This window comes from Anolis sagrei, chromosome 2 (assembly GCF_037176765.1).
Source record: "Anolis sagrei isolate rAnoSag1 chromosome 2, rAnoSag1.mat, whole genome shotgun sequence".
Taxonomy (NCBI): Eukaryota; Metazoa; Chordata; class Lepidosauria; order Squamata; family Dactyloidae; genus Anolis; species Anolis sagrei.
The window spans coordinates 69888656-69905534 of record NC_090022.1 but is presented as its reverse complement, the minus strand read 5'-3'; the positions used below and the strand labels follow the sequence as shown (position 1 = coordinate 69905534).

At 38.3% G+C, this 16879-nt stretch overlaps 1 protein-coding gene across 1 annotated transcript in view; it reads right to left on the bottom strand.

Annotated features, from left to right (window-relative positions):
- DNAH1 (dynein axonemal heavy chain 1) overlaps nt 1-16879 on the bottom strand; it is a 185706-nt gene that overhangs the window by 54213 nt on the left and 114614 nt on the right. The window contains exons 42-53 of the mRNA XM_060765847.2: nt 16397-16537; nt 15882-16042; nt 14219-14376; nt 13903-14076; nt 12399-12437; nt 9758-9936; nt 7756-7986; nt 6470-6666; nt 3834-3969; nt 2201-2409; nt 556-727; nt 35-226 (exon numbers count right to left, since the gene is read on the bottom strand). Of these exons, the coding sequence (XP_060621830.2) occupies nt 35-226; nt 556-727; nt 2201-2409; nt 3834-3969; nt 6470-6666; nt 7756-7986; nt 9758-9936; nt 12399-12437; nt 13903-14076; nt 14219-14376; nt 15882-16042; nt 16397-16537 (1989 nt within the window). The remainder of the gene's footprint in view (nt 1-34; nt 227-555; nt 728-2200; nt 2410-3833; nt 3970-6469; nt 6667-7755; nt 7987-9757; nt 9937-12398; nt 12438-13902; nt 14077-14218; nt 14377-15881; nt 16043-16396; nt 16538-16879) is intronic.

Genomic DNA, 16879 nt, shown 5'->3' with positions numbered 1-16879 from the left:
AATGATGGAAGCTTAGAAGCTGGAAGGAACTTACCTTGTCCAATCCACTCTTCATCCTATTTTTGGCAACTTTGAGTTCTTGTTTCTTTGTTCCTATCAAGGTGATGAAGATACCAAGCAGTTCAAGGTAACTTTTGGGAGTGACATAATTATGCCTTGCAAGTTCTGCCAAATATGCTTTGCACTTAAGTGCCACACTCTGATGAATTTCTACACACATCTCAATCTGTAAAGGGTAAGAAACAGATGCTGTTAGAAGTTTCATAATGCTAAGAAGAAGGTAGAGCATGACTAAGGAATGAGATGCGTGGAAGTTAAAATATATAATTCAGATACTTGTGAAGTCAGCATTTCCCTGAAGGATAGGGATCAAATGCATAATAAATAGAAAAGTGACAACTGTTCCAAACACTGGCAGAATGAATCAAACACTCTGCATTCTAATAATGAACCATATTCAATTATTAGGCAGCTGCTAGCTCTCTTTCATGTATCTCAAAGCATATAAGTACCATCTGAGGTCACTGGCATGTCTGTTCTGAGAAGAACACTTACCATTCCCTTTATGATTTCAGGGGTGGCTTCAGCATCTGGGAGATCCTGGAAGTAGGAAGTTGCAACAGACTCCAGGGCTTCAGCAGGCCACTCATTAAACCAGTCAATGGTACAGCAGTTCACTAGTGATGGGAACTGTCTGAGTCGTGCTCGGAATACTTCTCCTATAGGACTAGAGTGCAAAGAGACAATAAAGAATGGGAAATAGTTTACAAAGAAAATATTTAAGCTATATTACTTCAATTTGAATCTAGGCATTTTTAAAGGTAGACATATATATATAAAAGAATTTAGTAAACTATTTGGGATGGACAGTTTTCACCTCATTTGGTGAAACTTTGAACACATTAAGGCTACCACATACTTTGTGCATTTTGAATACAGATATTCCACTGGTATGTTGGTACTCAAGGCTGTGTCTAAGGCGGCTGCACCCTCTGCAATGTGCCATTACTACTAAAGAGGTTACAGAAATGTAGGGACTTATTTTGAGAAATAATCCCACCCGCTGAACACCACTTACAAAGGATAGAGACTTATTGGGCAATATAAATCCCAGCAGCTGTTCCACCACTTGTAAATGAATGTGGCTTCTGTGATTAAAAACCAAAATCTGTATAAATTGGAGCTTTCTTCTTCTGGCCAGAAAACCTTTTGAAAGGACTCTGGCCACCACCACACCTAAAAGGACAGTTAAGCCCTTGGCTTACTTGAAGTATCTTAAGCAAGAATGTGCTGGATTTGCACTCAGGCTTGTGTTCTGAGATAACACTGAAAATATAACTTTGGACTACTTCTTTAAAATATATGCTGCCACCATTAGACTTTTGAATTCTTCAGTAAAACTGCTTTAAATCTTTTTACACAGAGGTAAACGCGGGGGAGATGTTGTGAACAATAAAACAATGATGTTTATTTAAGAGAACTTGAACAAAACAGGCATTAAGCTTAGCTGTTCTGAAGTATTGACTTAAAAGCGTGTGGTTTCTTTAAGCAATTCAAACTTAGTTGCGCATAAACATTCCTCTCTCCTTCCAGAAATTACTGACAGGATTTCTTCTCTGCCAAGCAATTCTAAAACTCCACTACAGATAGTCCCTCCCTGGATCTATCTCTTCACTTTCTCCACCAGCTATCTTCCCTAATAGCTGTAAAATCTTCTCACTAGCTATCTCTGCTAGCTAACCGACCACTTTAGGCTTCCTCAGCTCTCTCTTCTCCACTCCAAACTCCTCACTCTTATTTCTCTGACACCCAATCTGAGCTGACAGGGTTTTAGAACACACCCTTAAAGCCATTTTTTCCTTTTCTAAGTTAAGCTCCACCCACTCTCTCCTATCCAATCACTAACTCCCCTCATTTCCCTCCAAGTCGTTCCTAAGCAAGCCCCCTTCAGGAAATGAGATTTAAAATTGATGCCCCCGACACCCTTTCCAAAATGGCTGACGAACTTCCTGGGCCTACTTTTGTAGGCTTTTCCTAGCCTAACAGGTAGGGAATTCATCACAGAGGTCATAAGATCATGGACCTGAACTTCACAGTGTAGCACATTGAATAAATGTGAATTAGTAATGAGGGGACCCAATACTCTACACCAGAACCTCTAATTCCCATTTAACATTATTGAAAAAGTGAGAGCTCCTACCTCATGCAGAGAACTGTATGGATATTACTGCGTACTCTTCCTGTGTATGCAGCCATCAGGTTGGCCTTGGTAGGCTGAAGCCCCTGGTCCTGAACAATAGGTTTCATGGTCGTCATAATCTGATCCTGTTCATCTAGTGCATACAGGTTAGGGATGTCTCCAGAATTTAGCAAGTTGTTGATATCCTCAAGGAAAGATTCATTTTTAATCTAAAAAGGAAAAAAATGTGTTTCTTTGTCAGTTATAATGATGTGCCTCACTGCTCTTACCAAAATTTACACCCAAAAGATTCAATCCTCCTAACTCAATTCAGTGATTGACTAGAGAAAAACACATGTCTCATTTATTTTTTTCCCCAGTGATCATATCTGGGATCAAATATTGGGGCTTAAATACAATTACTTCTCTAATTACAATAAACTTGCTGAATCAGTGGGAGCTTGGTAAATTAGCATTTAAACTACAGGTTTAGGTTCCTTTGTCTGGATATTTTGGAGATAGGTCCCAAGTACTTGTGCTTTGTATGTGATAGGCTTGGGAGAGACCAAAGATCTTTGGAATGGTGGAAAACCAAGTGCAGTGCTTAGTATGAACCCACACTCCTGCCATTTTACAGACTCACTTCTGTCTCCATCCTCCCATCTCTCATTCTTTCACTACTTGTATTATGTATGAGATGTTAGACTGGGGATCCAAGAGACTGTTGTACTCAGAAAATCTTCAGGGAGCCCATCAACCTCCTGCTTCCTCCTTGTGAACTAAAGAGTAGGAGTGCCTTAGCTACCACCTTGAAAGTGACAGCTGGACAAAGCATTTAAGGTTTCCAGATTTCTCCTGTTTATTTGAGAGCCAGCAGAATACAACTGATGTGTGATGGATATGGTGACAGGAACCAAAACTTCACATCTTTGTGAAACTCACTTAGTAACTATTGGCACATCGGTCTGGCTCAGTCTAGATCACTTATTCCACAAATTGTGCCCTCCAGATGTTTTAGACTTCAACTTCCAGAAGTCTCAGCTGTCCTAGCTAATGATCTGAGATTGTGGAAGACCAGAGTTTTGGGTTATGGGTATGCTGGGGACCTAAACTATCACCCAAAATCATTGAAGGGATGACCAGATACAAATCTAATATAAATAAATAATAGTGAATGTAATGTCTTGAATTTGAACAGGCAACTACTGAGCAGCCTTAGGTAAGCAAAGTTATCTTGGAATCTATGAATCAAGAGAAACTTAAGAAAGCCTGTATCTCCCCTGATCCATGAACAACATTTTTTTAATGAAATTAAGAATTTTGGCTTTAGAGAGTTATGTTATTTGACATACTGGCTAAATTTTGCTCATCTGGGTGTTTGAAGTTAAGATTATTTTATGAAAACAATAAATAAAAGATAAGTGTCAGAATAACTTTAGCATTCATCCAAATGAACCATGGATGGATCTGTTATGACACAATCATGTATATGCCTATAAGATGTAAGCCCCAAGAGATCCAGTGGGACTTAATTCTGTATGAGTATGTATGGGATTGCAATACCAAATTTCATGTTAGTATCTGTGTGATAGTTCTGCTCACATAACCCCATCTATAGCATTATATTTTCCAAAAGGGATTAATCCTTCATTACCTGAGTATCTGTAAACAGAAATGTAATGGGTAGGCTTTGCAGACCAGCCTTCAACATGATCTTTTTTATGTCTTCTCTCCAGTCAGATATCCCATAGTTCTTAGAAAGTTCTATTTGAAAACATTCATAATCAGCTCTGAAAAATGAAACCAGGAGAATCTGGCATGGGCTACAGTCAAAGATGTTAATGCACACACAAAGGAGAACTGTATTTTCGTTAATCCTTTCCCTAACTACCAATGACACAAAACATTTTTTTAAAATGAAATAATAGCTAGCCTCTTCATCAGGAAAATATATTTGTGGTAGGATCTGGTTGCATGTGGTTATCTTATTATGTACACACAGCACTGTTTCAGGCCTTTGGGGAAAATCTTTAAAACATAACTTCTGGAACTTCAACGAAACTTCACAGTAAAAGTCTTGTACCAATTACAGTGACTATGAAGTTGTTTCTCAGAAAAATCATTTTTTTTCTATACAAACCTAAATGTTTTGGGAAAAAGATCTCTGAAAGACTGTCTCCTTCCTATATTAAATTGTCAACAGTTTATGATCTGTTTTGGAGGCCTTTCTGTGTATCCCATTGCAAAATGTGGCTATGATGTTGTGAACATGAAACATGGTCCCCTCTTTGATGGCATCCTAACAGCAGCGCTCTTTCCTTAGGAGGTTTGATTGGTTTCTTCGTTTGCTTTTAAAGGAGGGGGCTGTTAAAACCTTATTGTTTAACATGACTCTCAAATGATTTTAGGTGTATTAACTCTACTTTCTATTGTTAAAAGAATTTTTTCTCCTGTTTTTAATCTACTGTTTTTTAAATGATGTTTAATGATTTGCAACTTTTTTTCATGTTCTAAATTGTAATTTACTCAAAAGGCACTTTTTGGAGCTGCAAGGCTACTCAGAGAAAACAATATAAATGAAATGAAGCTATTGGCAATATTATAGATTATACTGCCCACATTATTCTACCATAGATAAATACACTACAGAGATACCTTTTCTTACGAACAAAGAAATATTGCAAGAAAGAAACATTACAGAGAAAGAAAAATGGATGAAATAAAAGTGATAACTGTCTGCAGAAGAAAGCAATGAAATACTTTACAATTGCTTTGCAAAATCTATCCACAGTGGAGGAATAATATTATGCCTACCTGGCCAGCAAATGTACCTGTGTGACACACAACTCCTCTGCTGCACCAGCTCCACTGGCTGCCGATATGCCACCGGGCTCAATTCAAAGTGCTGGCGTTGGCCTTTAAAGCCCTAAACAGTTCTGGCCCAACTTATCTATCCGAACGTATCTCAGCCTATCATCCCACCAGGACCCTAAGATCTTCTGGAGAGTCCCTGCTCTCTATCCCGCCGGCTTCACAAGTGCGGCTGGCGGGAACGAGAGACAGGGCCTTCTCTGTGGTGGCCCCTCGGCTTTGGAACACCCTCCCTATAGAGGTACGATCAGCCTCCTCGCTGATGGTGTTTCGGAAGAGACTGAAGACATGGATGTTTAAACAAGCATTCGGTTAATCCGTTGCAACGAATTTTGATGACTAAAGGCTGCTAATCATGGACGACGAATTTTGGATTGTGATTTTAGTTACGAGATGCATGGGATTATTATTGGTGGCCCAATAATTTGTATTGTATATGTGTTTCATGTTTTAAATTGAATACTGTTTTTAATTGTTTTTAACTTTTTAGTTGTTGTAAACCGCAATGAGTCGCCGACTTAGGCTGAGATATTAGCGGTATACAAGCGCATAAATAAATAAATAAATAATATAAGTGGAACACTGAAAAAGGGCTTATGTACAGATAGTCTAATATATACTGACCTGACTAGAGAAATTATATCATTTTGAGGGGCATTAAACAGTTCATGTATGCAGACTAGAGTCCATGTGCATAGGACTGTGAACACTAATCCAATGTTATGCCCAATATATATGTGTTAAATAATCCTAGGGGCATGACAGGTACATTAGCAGCATGGCAGACACAATCCTACTCTACCATTGTACTCAGTTTATATGCAGACACATTGTGAGAACATGCTCAATATTTATTTATGTATTTATTAACGACATTTCAATACCGCTTTTCTCACCCCTGGGGGAGAGAAATGTAATATGTCTTCTTACTACAAATAAATAAAAAGTCCAAATTATTTAATTAAAATTAATTAAAATTAATAAAATCTATTTGATTGAATTTAAATAGAAACTAAGGTAGCTGAATTAAAAGATAACAGTAAGCAATGTGTATTAAAGAAAATCACATTTCAAATGCCTTCCTTTCCAGGTAATCCTATTACAATGTGTTGTCGAAAACTTTCATGGCCGGAATCACTGGGTGGCTGTGAGTTTTCCAGGCTGTATGGCCTAGTTCTAGAAGCATTCTCTCCTGAGCTTTCGCTCAGATCTATGGCAGGCAGGTTGTGAGGTCACAGCCTCTGAGGATGCCCGCCAGGTGCCACCTCACAACCTCTGAAGATGCCTGCTGTAGATGTGGGTGAAATGTCAGGAGAGAATGCTTCTGGAACATAGCCATACAGCCCGGAAAACTCACAGCAACCTAATCCTGTTACAGCTCGAAGGTTCAGATTTTTGTAGAATACATTTATATCTTACATGTGAGATGCTAGTTTGGTGAGAGATTGCCTTCCACTGCCACCAACACCTAAGAGAAGAGCATTGCCCAGTGCCTGGCGCAGAATACGGGTAATACGGCAAATGTGTTGCATTGCATCCATGAAGAGCACTAGCTTCATCTTGGTGGTATTGATCTGATTATATTCTTCCATGTATTCCTCAATAACAGACATAAGCTACAGTCAAAGAAGAATAAGTCGTTACTAAGAATGTCAATTTTCAGAATATCATTCATGGAGAAGACCACCTACTCTACACTTGTTTTAGTAAGGTGTATCGAAGGAAGAAAAACAATGATCTAAGATGGAAACTCTTCAAGAAAGGGATACAAACAGTCTGCCTTTAATTCCTCAAATAAGATGTTACACAAGTAATATCAAGATTTAAATGGTGTCCACTGTAAATTATAGATGGACTATCACTGGATTAGATCAAAAGACTGCTCAGGGTTTAAAGAGTATCAGTCCCAGATTAACCACCACTATGTCACGATATTAATTTTCATAAGTCATTGGATCCCTAACCCACAATATGTGTATCTGAGCAATGGGCATGAGAAACATCTGCCTACTTAAAAAGGAGGAATAATTATTGCTCTAATTCACTTAGCAACCATGAAAGAAGGCGTGTTGTTATCATTATTATCCCACACAACATGGCAAATTAATGCAAAGCAGACTGCTCCTTATTAAAATCTTTATATTTTTACCCTTTGCTTAATTAACATTGTCTCAGTATGCACAATATCCTTCCACTTGGGAGTTCCGTGGGAAGGGTAATCGCTTGCAAAGGTCAGCTGTAAAGATTTTAATGGCATTCACTGCAGTACTATGAACATAAAACATGTTCCCTTTCCTAGTTTATTGCATTTTCCAAGCCTAAGTACTATGCTCAAGTCATCTGCATAACAGATTCCCAACTGTTCTTTATTACTTGCCTGAACACCAACAAAGCAGGGGGCATTAGACAAAAACATCACCATCTATGTCTGTTCTATCTTCTCACATCCAGATTCATCTATCATTCTCAGCATGCTTCTAAAATTCAGGCTATCCTCACACAACCTTAGGGGTTTTTAAAAAGCTGGACGTCATAAGAGCTCCTAATAGAATATTTCTAAGTCAACCTTGTATATCAGAGCTATTCTAGCAATTTAATTCAAGGAATACCCTATACATTTATTCTCTGCAATCACATTATATGTTATGCAGACTAAATTAAAGAGAAAGGGATACACAAGAAGGGAATTGTGACAAACATCATACCTTTTCCTTATCATCAATCATTTCATAAAGTTTCACATCAGAAGCAGGAACCATGAAATCCCCATAGAGAAGGGGCTGAAAAGGCACAACTTCATCAAAAGTAATTTCCCATTCCAACATCATGTTCTTCATGAGGTCATCAAACCAAGTGCGATCCTCTTCATTCACCAGGCGGTCACGAAACACACGGCAGCTCTCATGATACCACAGCCTCAGGAGGGGCAGTTTGTCCTGGCAAGGAATTCCAGGAACAGCTCAAACAAAGTATCTCAGGGTATTTCTCATAGTAACACCCCCCTCCCCTGGCTGCCTCCCCCACAGCCATCACAAAACAGAAGCACAATGAGATTAACAATAGAGTAGAATAGAACTTGTTAGTCATCACTATCAATTGATGCCAATTATTCTATTCTATTCCAATCTATTCTATTCTATTCTATTCTATTCTATTCTATTCATCTCATTATGCTTCTATTCTATTCAAGATGGGAGTTGGATGAGATGGCCCATGCAGTCTCTTCCAACTCTATGATTCTGTAAAATGTAGATTTTATCCCAATATTTATAAACTCACATTTTTTTAAAATGGAGAAATGAAAATGAATAGTTCTATGATTAAATCTTTTGGCTTCACATATTTGGTGCAAGATAGTGACATTTTCCAGAATACACAGATGTTATTAAAGTACTCAAGAGATACATACACTGCGATTATTTTGGTGCTCTCACTAAACGAAGGACCACCCTACATTTTTGCTTCAGATCTACTATAGTTACAATTCCCAAATGAAAACATAACTCTCTTCTCTTCCAAGTGCATGCTTAGCCTGCTGGGTTTGGCACAGCCTGCTGCCTCATGAGCAAAGGCTCGCCCTGTCCCTGGCCACTTTGCCAGCTTGTCCCTTCCAGTGACCTCGGTGAAGAGGCGAGCTGACAAAGTGGCCAATGAAGCAGCTGGTGAAGGGGTGAGCTGGCAAAGCAACCGGCTAAGTGTCGAACCGGTGAAGAGCCAAGCAGTCCAGGCAAATGACTAGTGAAGGCACCATGGCCACCTTCACATTTTCCTCCTTGGCATGCCAGTGCCGCTGCCTCAACAACCACTAGAGGAGGAGGAGGCGGAGGAGGCAGCGGCAAAGGTGGCCTCCTTCACCCAGACTCCCCAGGGCCTACACTTTAGTGAAGCCAGCCTTGTATCTGCCCTTTCCTTCTTTCTCTCTCCCTTCCACCCTTTCTTCTTTCCTTTCTTTCCTGTACCTTCATTCTATTCTCTTTACTTCTCTCTGCCTTTTTTTCAAGGCTTCTTTCTTCCCTTTTTTCTTGCACCTTTTTCTGTTCTCTTTTCCTTCCCTCTCTCTGCCTTTTTTTTCAAGGCTTCTTTCTCCCCTTCTTTCTTGTACCTTCTTTATATTCTCTTTTCCTTTCTCTGTTTAGTCCTCATGTTTTTTTGGTTTTGTTTTTTGTTGTGTCAAGAGCGACCCAAGAAACTGCAAGTCGCTTCTGGTGTGAGAGAATTGGCGGTCTGCAAGCACGTTGCCCAGGGGATGCTTGGATGATTTTTTTATGTTTTCTCATCATTGTGGGAGTCTTCTCTCATGTCCCCGCATGAGGAGCTGGAGCTGATAGAGGGAGCTCATCCGCCTCTCCTCAGATTCGAACCTGCGACTTGTTGGTCTTCAGTCCTGCCGGCACAGGAGTTTAATCCACTGCGCCACTGGGGGCTCTATAGTCCTCATGTTAAAAGTTTATTTGAGATTAACTGGACAGACTCCACTAATGGTTCTTAAGCTACCACATAGGATCTCAACCTGGCATTGAAAACCTGAACCAGTGTAAAGGGCTTCATTGTGATTTCTGTCTTTCATAGCGGTATTTTTTAGTAGCAATAACATTGGCTAAAGGAGTTCTTTCTGCTGCACATTACATTTGGCAGCAAATCTTTTTTGCCTGTTTGTTTCAGAGTCTTGAAAATTGAGGTGCACACTAGATTGGAGTAAATACTCACCTCAATCTTGGCAGGTTCAGCCATGAGGATCCCCTGGAAAACCTTGGAGAGGTCCCTCAAATTAAATGTATAATGTGATTTTGCTGGAGTTGGCAATAATTGGGATGTGATGGTTGAATACACGCGTATGGTAGCATCTACAAGAGGTTCATTTAAATCCTCCACATCAGGGCAGCCAGCTGAAAAACCAGAATATGCTGATTAGCAAAGTAATGGAGATTTTTCATGACACAAAAATTAACAAAAACATGATAATCATACAGGGCTTCCTTAAAAACAATAAAATAATTTTTGAAAAACTAGATATATCAATACAAAATATTATATATACCCATAGTCTATGTTGTTGCCAAATATAGATGGCAATTCTGTTTCCCATGGTAGTCCTTTTATGGAAAAATATAAAAACTAAAACTTTTAGAAATTAGCTTTTTTAAAGCAAAGTAGCAGAGGAGATTGCCTCAATTTCTCCATGTTGCTTTCCTCAGTTCCTTTGTTGACTCCAAAAACAAGCAAGACAGGCAGTTTTAGGTTATATACCGAAAAGATTGCTAATGGCTTTGCATTTACATAGGCATGAAGAAGCTTCATCATAATGAACTAATAAAAAGATTAGGTCTTCATTCTTAATTCACCACCTTTTGATGGAGGAGCAAATTATGGCTGGAGATTGGAGGAGGAGCAGAGAGGCAGTTCAGAAGAGAGGTAAGGTATTTAGGACCATGAATGTCGAAGGATAGATAGAAATGGCAAATGTGAGAGTTTAGATGACTGAAATAAAGAGAAGGATCTAAATCCCTTGTTGCTTCAATAGCAAGGAGAGGGGAAAGAGAATGCTAGAATTTTCCATCAAATATGCAGTTTTTTTCTAGTCATCCTAGATTTATCCAGAATGTATTTCACCACCTCCACTGATTAACACGTTTGTTCCCAGAACAAATCCAAGCTACCGGTTTTGATGGCATAAAAATAGGCTCTCTGGGAACCCATTTGAACTCCTACTTTGTGTCTCCTTGCTTTCAGAGGTGTTGTGGAGAGGCAAGAGAAATCTGGCATTTTGGTTATGGCACATATAACATGCAGTAGACCCCCGGAGAGATCTGTCTAGTTTCTTTGCTAACCATTCCAGATGAGCAGTGGAGAATGTTCTGTTTTGTTAAGTATTTTTCAGAACAAGTTGACTTTTAAATTGGTTTTGAACTACTGCTGGCTTTTTTGCCCCAGGGTTTATGTTATTTTAGATTGCTTTATTTGCTTGTTAATTCTTTTGTCATTGGAGTGCTGCCTGCTGCCTTGATTAGAGAAAAATGGGATTTTTAAAGTATCTACCTACAAAAATCACATACTTTATTCATGTTTCTGCCCATGCAATTATGATAGTTAGGAAATAATAGAAGGTAATTTCTTCATAGATTTTAAATGTGTTAGCGAAGGACTCTATTTATAACCTGTTTCAGTTATTTTGGGAAAAATATACAAAGTGTGTAAACTTATATCATTAGATGAGATACATCTGAGGAAGCAAACTGAATCTACAAGACATATATTTCCTTATTTCAGTCTCTAAGGTGCTATAAGATCTCTTTGCTTACTGATATTAGAGACTATTAGAATTATTAGATGAGGTTGCTCATTAACATAGGAAGGAGCAAACTTGTTTTCTGCTGCTCCAGAGACTAGGACATGAAGCAATGAATTCAATTATAGAGAAAGAGATGCTACCTAAATGTTAAGAACTTCCTGACAGTAAATGTTGTTTAACTGTGGAATAAGCTGCCTCAAAAGTCTCCTTTTCTGAAGATTTTTTTTCCAAATATTTTTATTGATAGTGATTATGTGGTTAAGAAAAAGGAAGGGAAAAAAAGAGTTATACATTTTTGTACATCGAAAGTGGGAGAACATTAATGGTTTTGGTAGGAAAGTAGGAAAGGAGAAGAGAAGGGAGAGAGAGAAAGAGAGAGAGAGAGAGGTGGGTGGGCAGGAGAAAAAGTATTCAAAAGTAATAGTAATATTCTTTTAAAAAATGGTCAAAAAGACAATAATAATAATAATAATAATAATAATAATAATAATAATAGGGGTTTAGACTGGGGTTTAGACTGGATGGCCCTTGTGGTCTCTTCCAACTCTATCATTCCAAGTTATTCATTGTCATAGATTCCATACAACAGTTCTATACTGTATGTCATTGGTAATCTGGGCACTTGTATTGCATTAGTTTTTTTTTCAGTGAACACCTTTACCAGGCATAACATACAAAAAAATTAGAATAACAGAGTTGGAAGAAATCACATGGGCTATCTACAACCCACTGTAATACAGGAAAAGCACAATCAAAGCATGGAGATGCATTTGGAGGTGCTAAAATAAGCAGGCCCCTTAGATGAAACTACATGTGAGTTCAAATATATGTTCTTATGAGACACTGATGCAGCATACAGAGCAACCATGTAGATGTAAAACCTGGCATACTTAGCTTTATCTTTTTTTTTTTTTTTTGTGACTGGGAAATAACATGTTCCTAAAAGTGGCAGAGGCATTTGGTCAAAATCCAACTTGCTTAAGCAAATGACATTCTCTACCCATCAAAGCAAAATCTTTACACAGAAGATAGACTATGTAATGTGTTGAAATCACTTACGGACTGGATCCCTGTAACATATTTCTCCTAGTTGTCCAGCTAAAATATAAAGAAGGAAATATTTATCACTCCATTCCACACACACACACACACACACATACATATTAGACACACAAACACAAAAGGTTTTTTTTTACATTATAGTAGAAAAACATGGGATCTACAACAATACTGCAACATATTTTCTCTACCAGAAATGGGGTGGACAACTTTCTCAACACAAGGACAGGATTATTTCCATGGGAACCTTGCTGTATGCCAGCAATGGACAGGGAAACTAAGGACAGTATTTCCATGCATGAAAAGCACATGCATTTAAAAATGAAAAAATGTTTTTAAGGCATGGAGAAAGAACTAAGCCAGATACTAAGCCAGGGAGACCTATTATAAACCTGTTATATTTCCTCTTCAGTGAAGAGGAAGTGACAGGAGAGCACTCCTAATGGAATAGGCTTATGTCCATCACTACTTCCTTTTCTCAGTGGGTTCTGTAGCTTTAAGGCTCACAGAAGAGTTTGAAAGAGTGATGAAAAGGAGCTAAAGCTTTCACTGGGGGGTATCTGCATTGGGGGAGCACAGCTCTCTAGTGTCCCACAGGAGCCAGTTCATGCAATTACACCGATTTTTCTGTTACACCAAAAGGAAGATTAATATAAACTATTTAGGGAGATGTAGTGAGGGGAGGACTAGTTAGCAGAGTATATAGGGTACACTGTTTGGGGGAATCCAACTCATCATATACTGTGGAAAGGTTAGTGTGGATTTGCTATACTATGAGTGGGAAGGTTAGTGTGAATTTGCTATACTATAAAACCTTTGCTATACTCATTACCCATCATAAAATATATTTTACAACATTAGTTTGTATCGGTCTTAAGAGTCATACAAATGGCTTGAAGTTGCCCCTGTCCAGACTAAGAGCAGGAAATATTTGAAGCCACAGTGCCTTTTAAATGAAAAAAAAGAGAATGAAATAAAAGAAAAACATAAATAGCCCTGTTGTCTTTTCAAAAGCCAGAGCCTCTGGGGAAAATGTTGCAAGAACAAAATCTGCTTTCAAGCCTGGGGATACGGATTCTCTCAAAATTAAGGATTTAAGGTAATAAAGATAACAGTACAAATCATATACGTAGACCCTAGGGAAATCAACCAATTCAACTATTTATGCTTAGTAAAGAAAGATATATTACAATGAACCATTGGAACAGCGTCGGCAATTACAAACAGTTTTCATCCAACTTTATCATTCTTGATATCTGTGAATCCTAAAAAAATAGGGAAATCAGTTGGAATAATACATAGGGGAGTAAAAAAATAGGGAAATCGGTTGGAATAATACATAGGGGAGTGAACATTATTCTCAAAAAATTGTAATAGTCCTCTCCTTCAAATGTCTCTCACATTATATTATCAAACTGGAGTTTATTGCTTCTATAGCTCATGAAATACAAGGAAGGAAGGAAGGAAAAGAAGGAAAAGAAGAATCTGCACTCATATAACCCACCCATCCAACTGCCAAGAATAGTGGAGAATATTTTCTTCTTGCTGCTATCCTCCATCTCAGTGAATGAGAGGTAGTTGAAATGGCGAGTGAGGCGTGGAGTGATGGCATTTCTTCCTCCACCAGGTGGTCCCATGGCACCAACAAAATTAATATCTACCAATTTCTTGAAGGTACCTGAAAAAAATGAGATAATAAAAGACTTCCGAAGATATCAAGGGCAGGGGATATATCTGCACCATAGGTAATGTTTATCAGAACCATTTATGCCTCAGAAAGAAACTGTTTAATGTACAGAATCAAAGATCATATGACATACCAATTTGTTTCCTGTCATACCAGCCATCGTGATCCATCCATTGACGAAGAAGCTCAATGGGTGGCTGGGCACCATAGGTCTCTAGGGCTGGCATGTTGAGGTCATCAATGAAAAATATAAAGTATCTTCCAAGTGGAGGACCAAAGACTCCCTTGCGTCTGTATGTATCCAGAGAAAGGTAACAATTACAGATTGAAAAAGTTGTGCTTTAGTCAAGATCTTTAAAATATCCCAAATGTTGTCTACTCCATAGGCTACTTGTTGCTTCCCACATTTTAGTCAAGTGTTCTATAGCTTATGAAAACGAAAGAAGGAAGGCCCACCCATTTCATGGTTAAACACAGAGTTAATTTAGTGGACTATAGTTTGCAGAATCCCTAGCCAGAATTGCCAGGCTCCCTTGTTAACTATTCTGACCAGTCAAATAGCCACTTCAACTTGTTACCAAGTTATCGTACAGTAAAGAAACATTTATTTATTTAAAATATTTATACCTCTCAATTTATGGGAACTTCTAGCTCAGTGTACAATAAATAATCTGAAACAAGTTAAAGTAGAAAGTCGAAACATATATTAAATAATATAGCAAGTCAAAACAGTTAAAATTTTCCACATGAATATGCTGAATAAAAATGTTTAGACCCTCAACATTTTAATAAAAAAGCCATGTCTTAATTTGGTGACAAAATGAAGGTGAAATATTTGAAGAGACCTTGGATAAATTCAGAATGTTACAGAGCAACTTCTGTCTTCAGAAATGCAGGTATCTAATGGATTCAGTAATTATAATTATGAACAAAAATGAATGCAGTAACTGTGTTGCTTGCTAAGTAAACTATGCATTACCCATTAACAATTATGGAAAACTCTTTAATATCTCACATGGAGAAAGTGCTATTCAGTGTAAGCTGAGAGAAGCTAGAGAGTGCAATAGCTGTCTGAATGACATGGTCAAATGTATTTCATATAAGCTTTTTACAATAGTTCAGTAGATAAATAATGTTGAAGGCTAAGATGGTAAACAGCAGTTTTGTCAAAAAGCTCAGTCAGTATAAACAGAACTGCCAGACTCAAGGTATGGCTCTATGAATGATACAGTAACTACACAAATGTTTCACCTCTGGATTTGTGACTTTTTATGGGAAGAGAACAAGTGTGGTGTACTGGCTTGAGCATTTGACTATAACTCTAGAGTTCAAGGTTCAATTGCCTGCTCAGTCATGGAAACCCATTGGGTGATCCTGGGCATATTCTCAGCCTTGAGGGATGGCAAAGGCAAACCCCTCTGAGCAAATCTTGCCAAGAAAACACCATGATAGGTTTGTCATAACTCAGAAAGAACTTGAAAGCAAACAACAACAAATGTCAAAATATCCAATGCATTCAGGAACAACTGGGAAACCCTATGGCTGAATCATTCATTGAACAATTATCTAGTATCCCCTGTATTCATTCATTTCATAAAGGGACCAATCAGCCAGGTATCCCTGTTATTATTTTCAGGAGGGGTAAACAATTATAATTGCCCCTTAATATTTTAGTTTGTTCCTTGGATTTTATTCTTAATATCTCCAGAGATCTTTAAACAGGCAAATAAAAATGCTAAACATTAATATATTAGCTGTGAACAAAATATGAAATTGAGTAACATAGAGAGCTTTGCCTTTTATCCAGCTTGCTGTCAATAAGATCTTGAGTCTGATTAGCTGAAGTCCGAGCAGAGAACATGAGAAAGTGGCTGATGTATTCAAGTGGCAAGTTCTTCAGAAGCTTGTCTGCTATTGTGAGTGTCTTCCCAGTTCCTGTGGGGCCAATACAGAGGACCTACATTTGGAAAAGTCAGGTGTTATCACTGGGAGAAAACACAAACTGTAATCACACATTCACAGCCCCATTTGTCAACCAGGAGGATTTCTGAGAGTTCACTGTGACTGGGCCATCCTGACCACCATAGGGTTTTTCAAATGGCATCTTTCAGGTTTCTTTGATAACTAGTGGAGCAAATCGAACAAGAAGTTTGTGTTTCAAATGGAACTCAACAACAGCTGGAAAAACACATCGATGCAAGAAAATCCTACTGAGTAGTCAGTCTTCTGGCTGGTGCTTGCCTGATTGACAACAGATTGCTTACATTGCTACTGTGCAAGATTAGTCCTGTTTGAAATTCAGGAAACATACCGGTTTGTGATTGGTAAGTAACATTTCCAACAGGTGTGCCATCTGGACAGTGTTCATTGTGGGAACAATAATGTCACAAAAGCTGGCGTCAGGCACCATGGTAAATTCTGCGGCAGAATCCATCCAGTTCTCCCAGCAAACCTAAATGGCAAGAGAATTTGACACACAAAGGCTTGAAATGTTCTGTAGGGTTTGTTTTTTTTCAGATTGATGTTTGCAAATAACCAAGGTGTACTGCCTTGAGAAAACTTCTAATGGCTTTCTTACATTTAAGTCAGTAAGATAGCAGACCTTCACTACATCCAAATCAGTCATTGAAACTATGATCCTGATGATGCCTCCTCTATCTCAAAACTGGAGATCCCATCCAATGAATAGTCTAATCCGGGAAATATTTAAAGAGCCATACAATTTAGATTTTCTTATGGCAAGCAAATAAGGTTTCACCTCTGCCTTAAATATTATGAGGAACCGATGACAGCA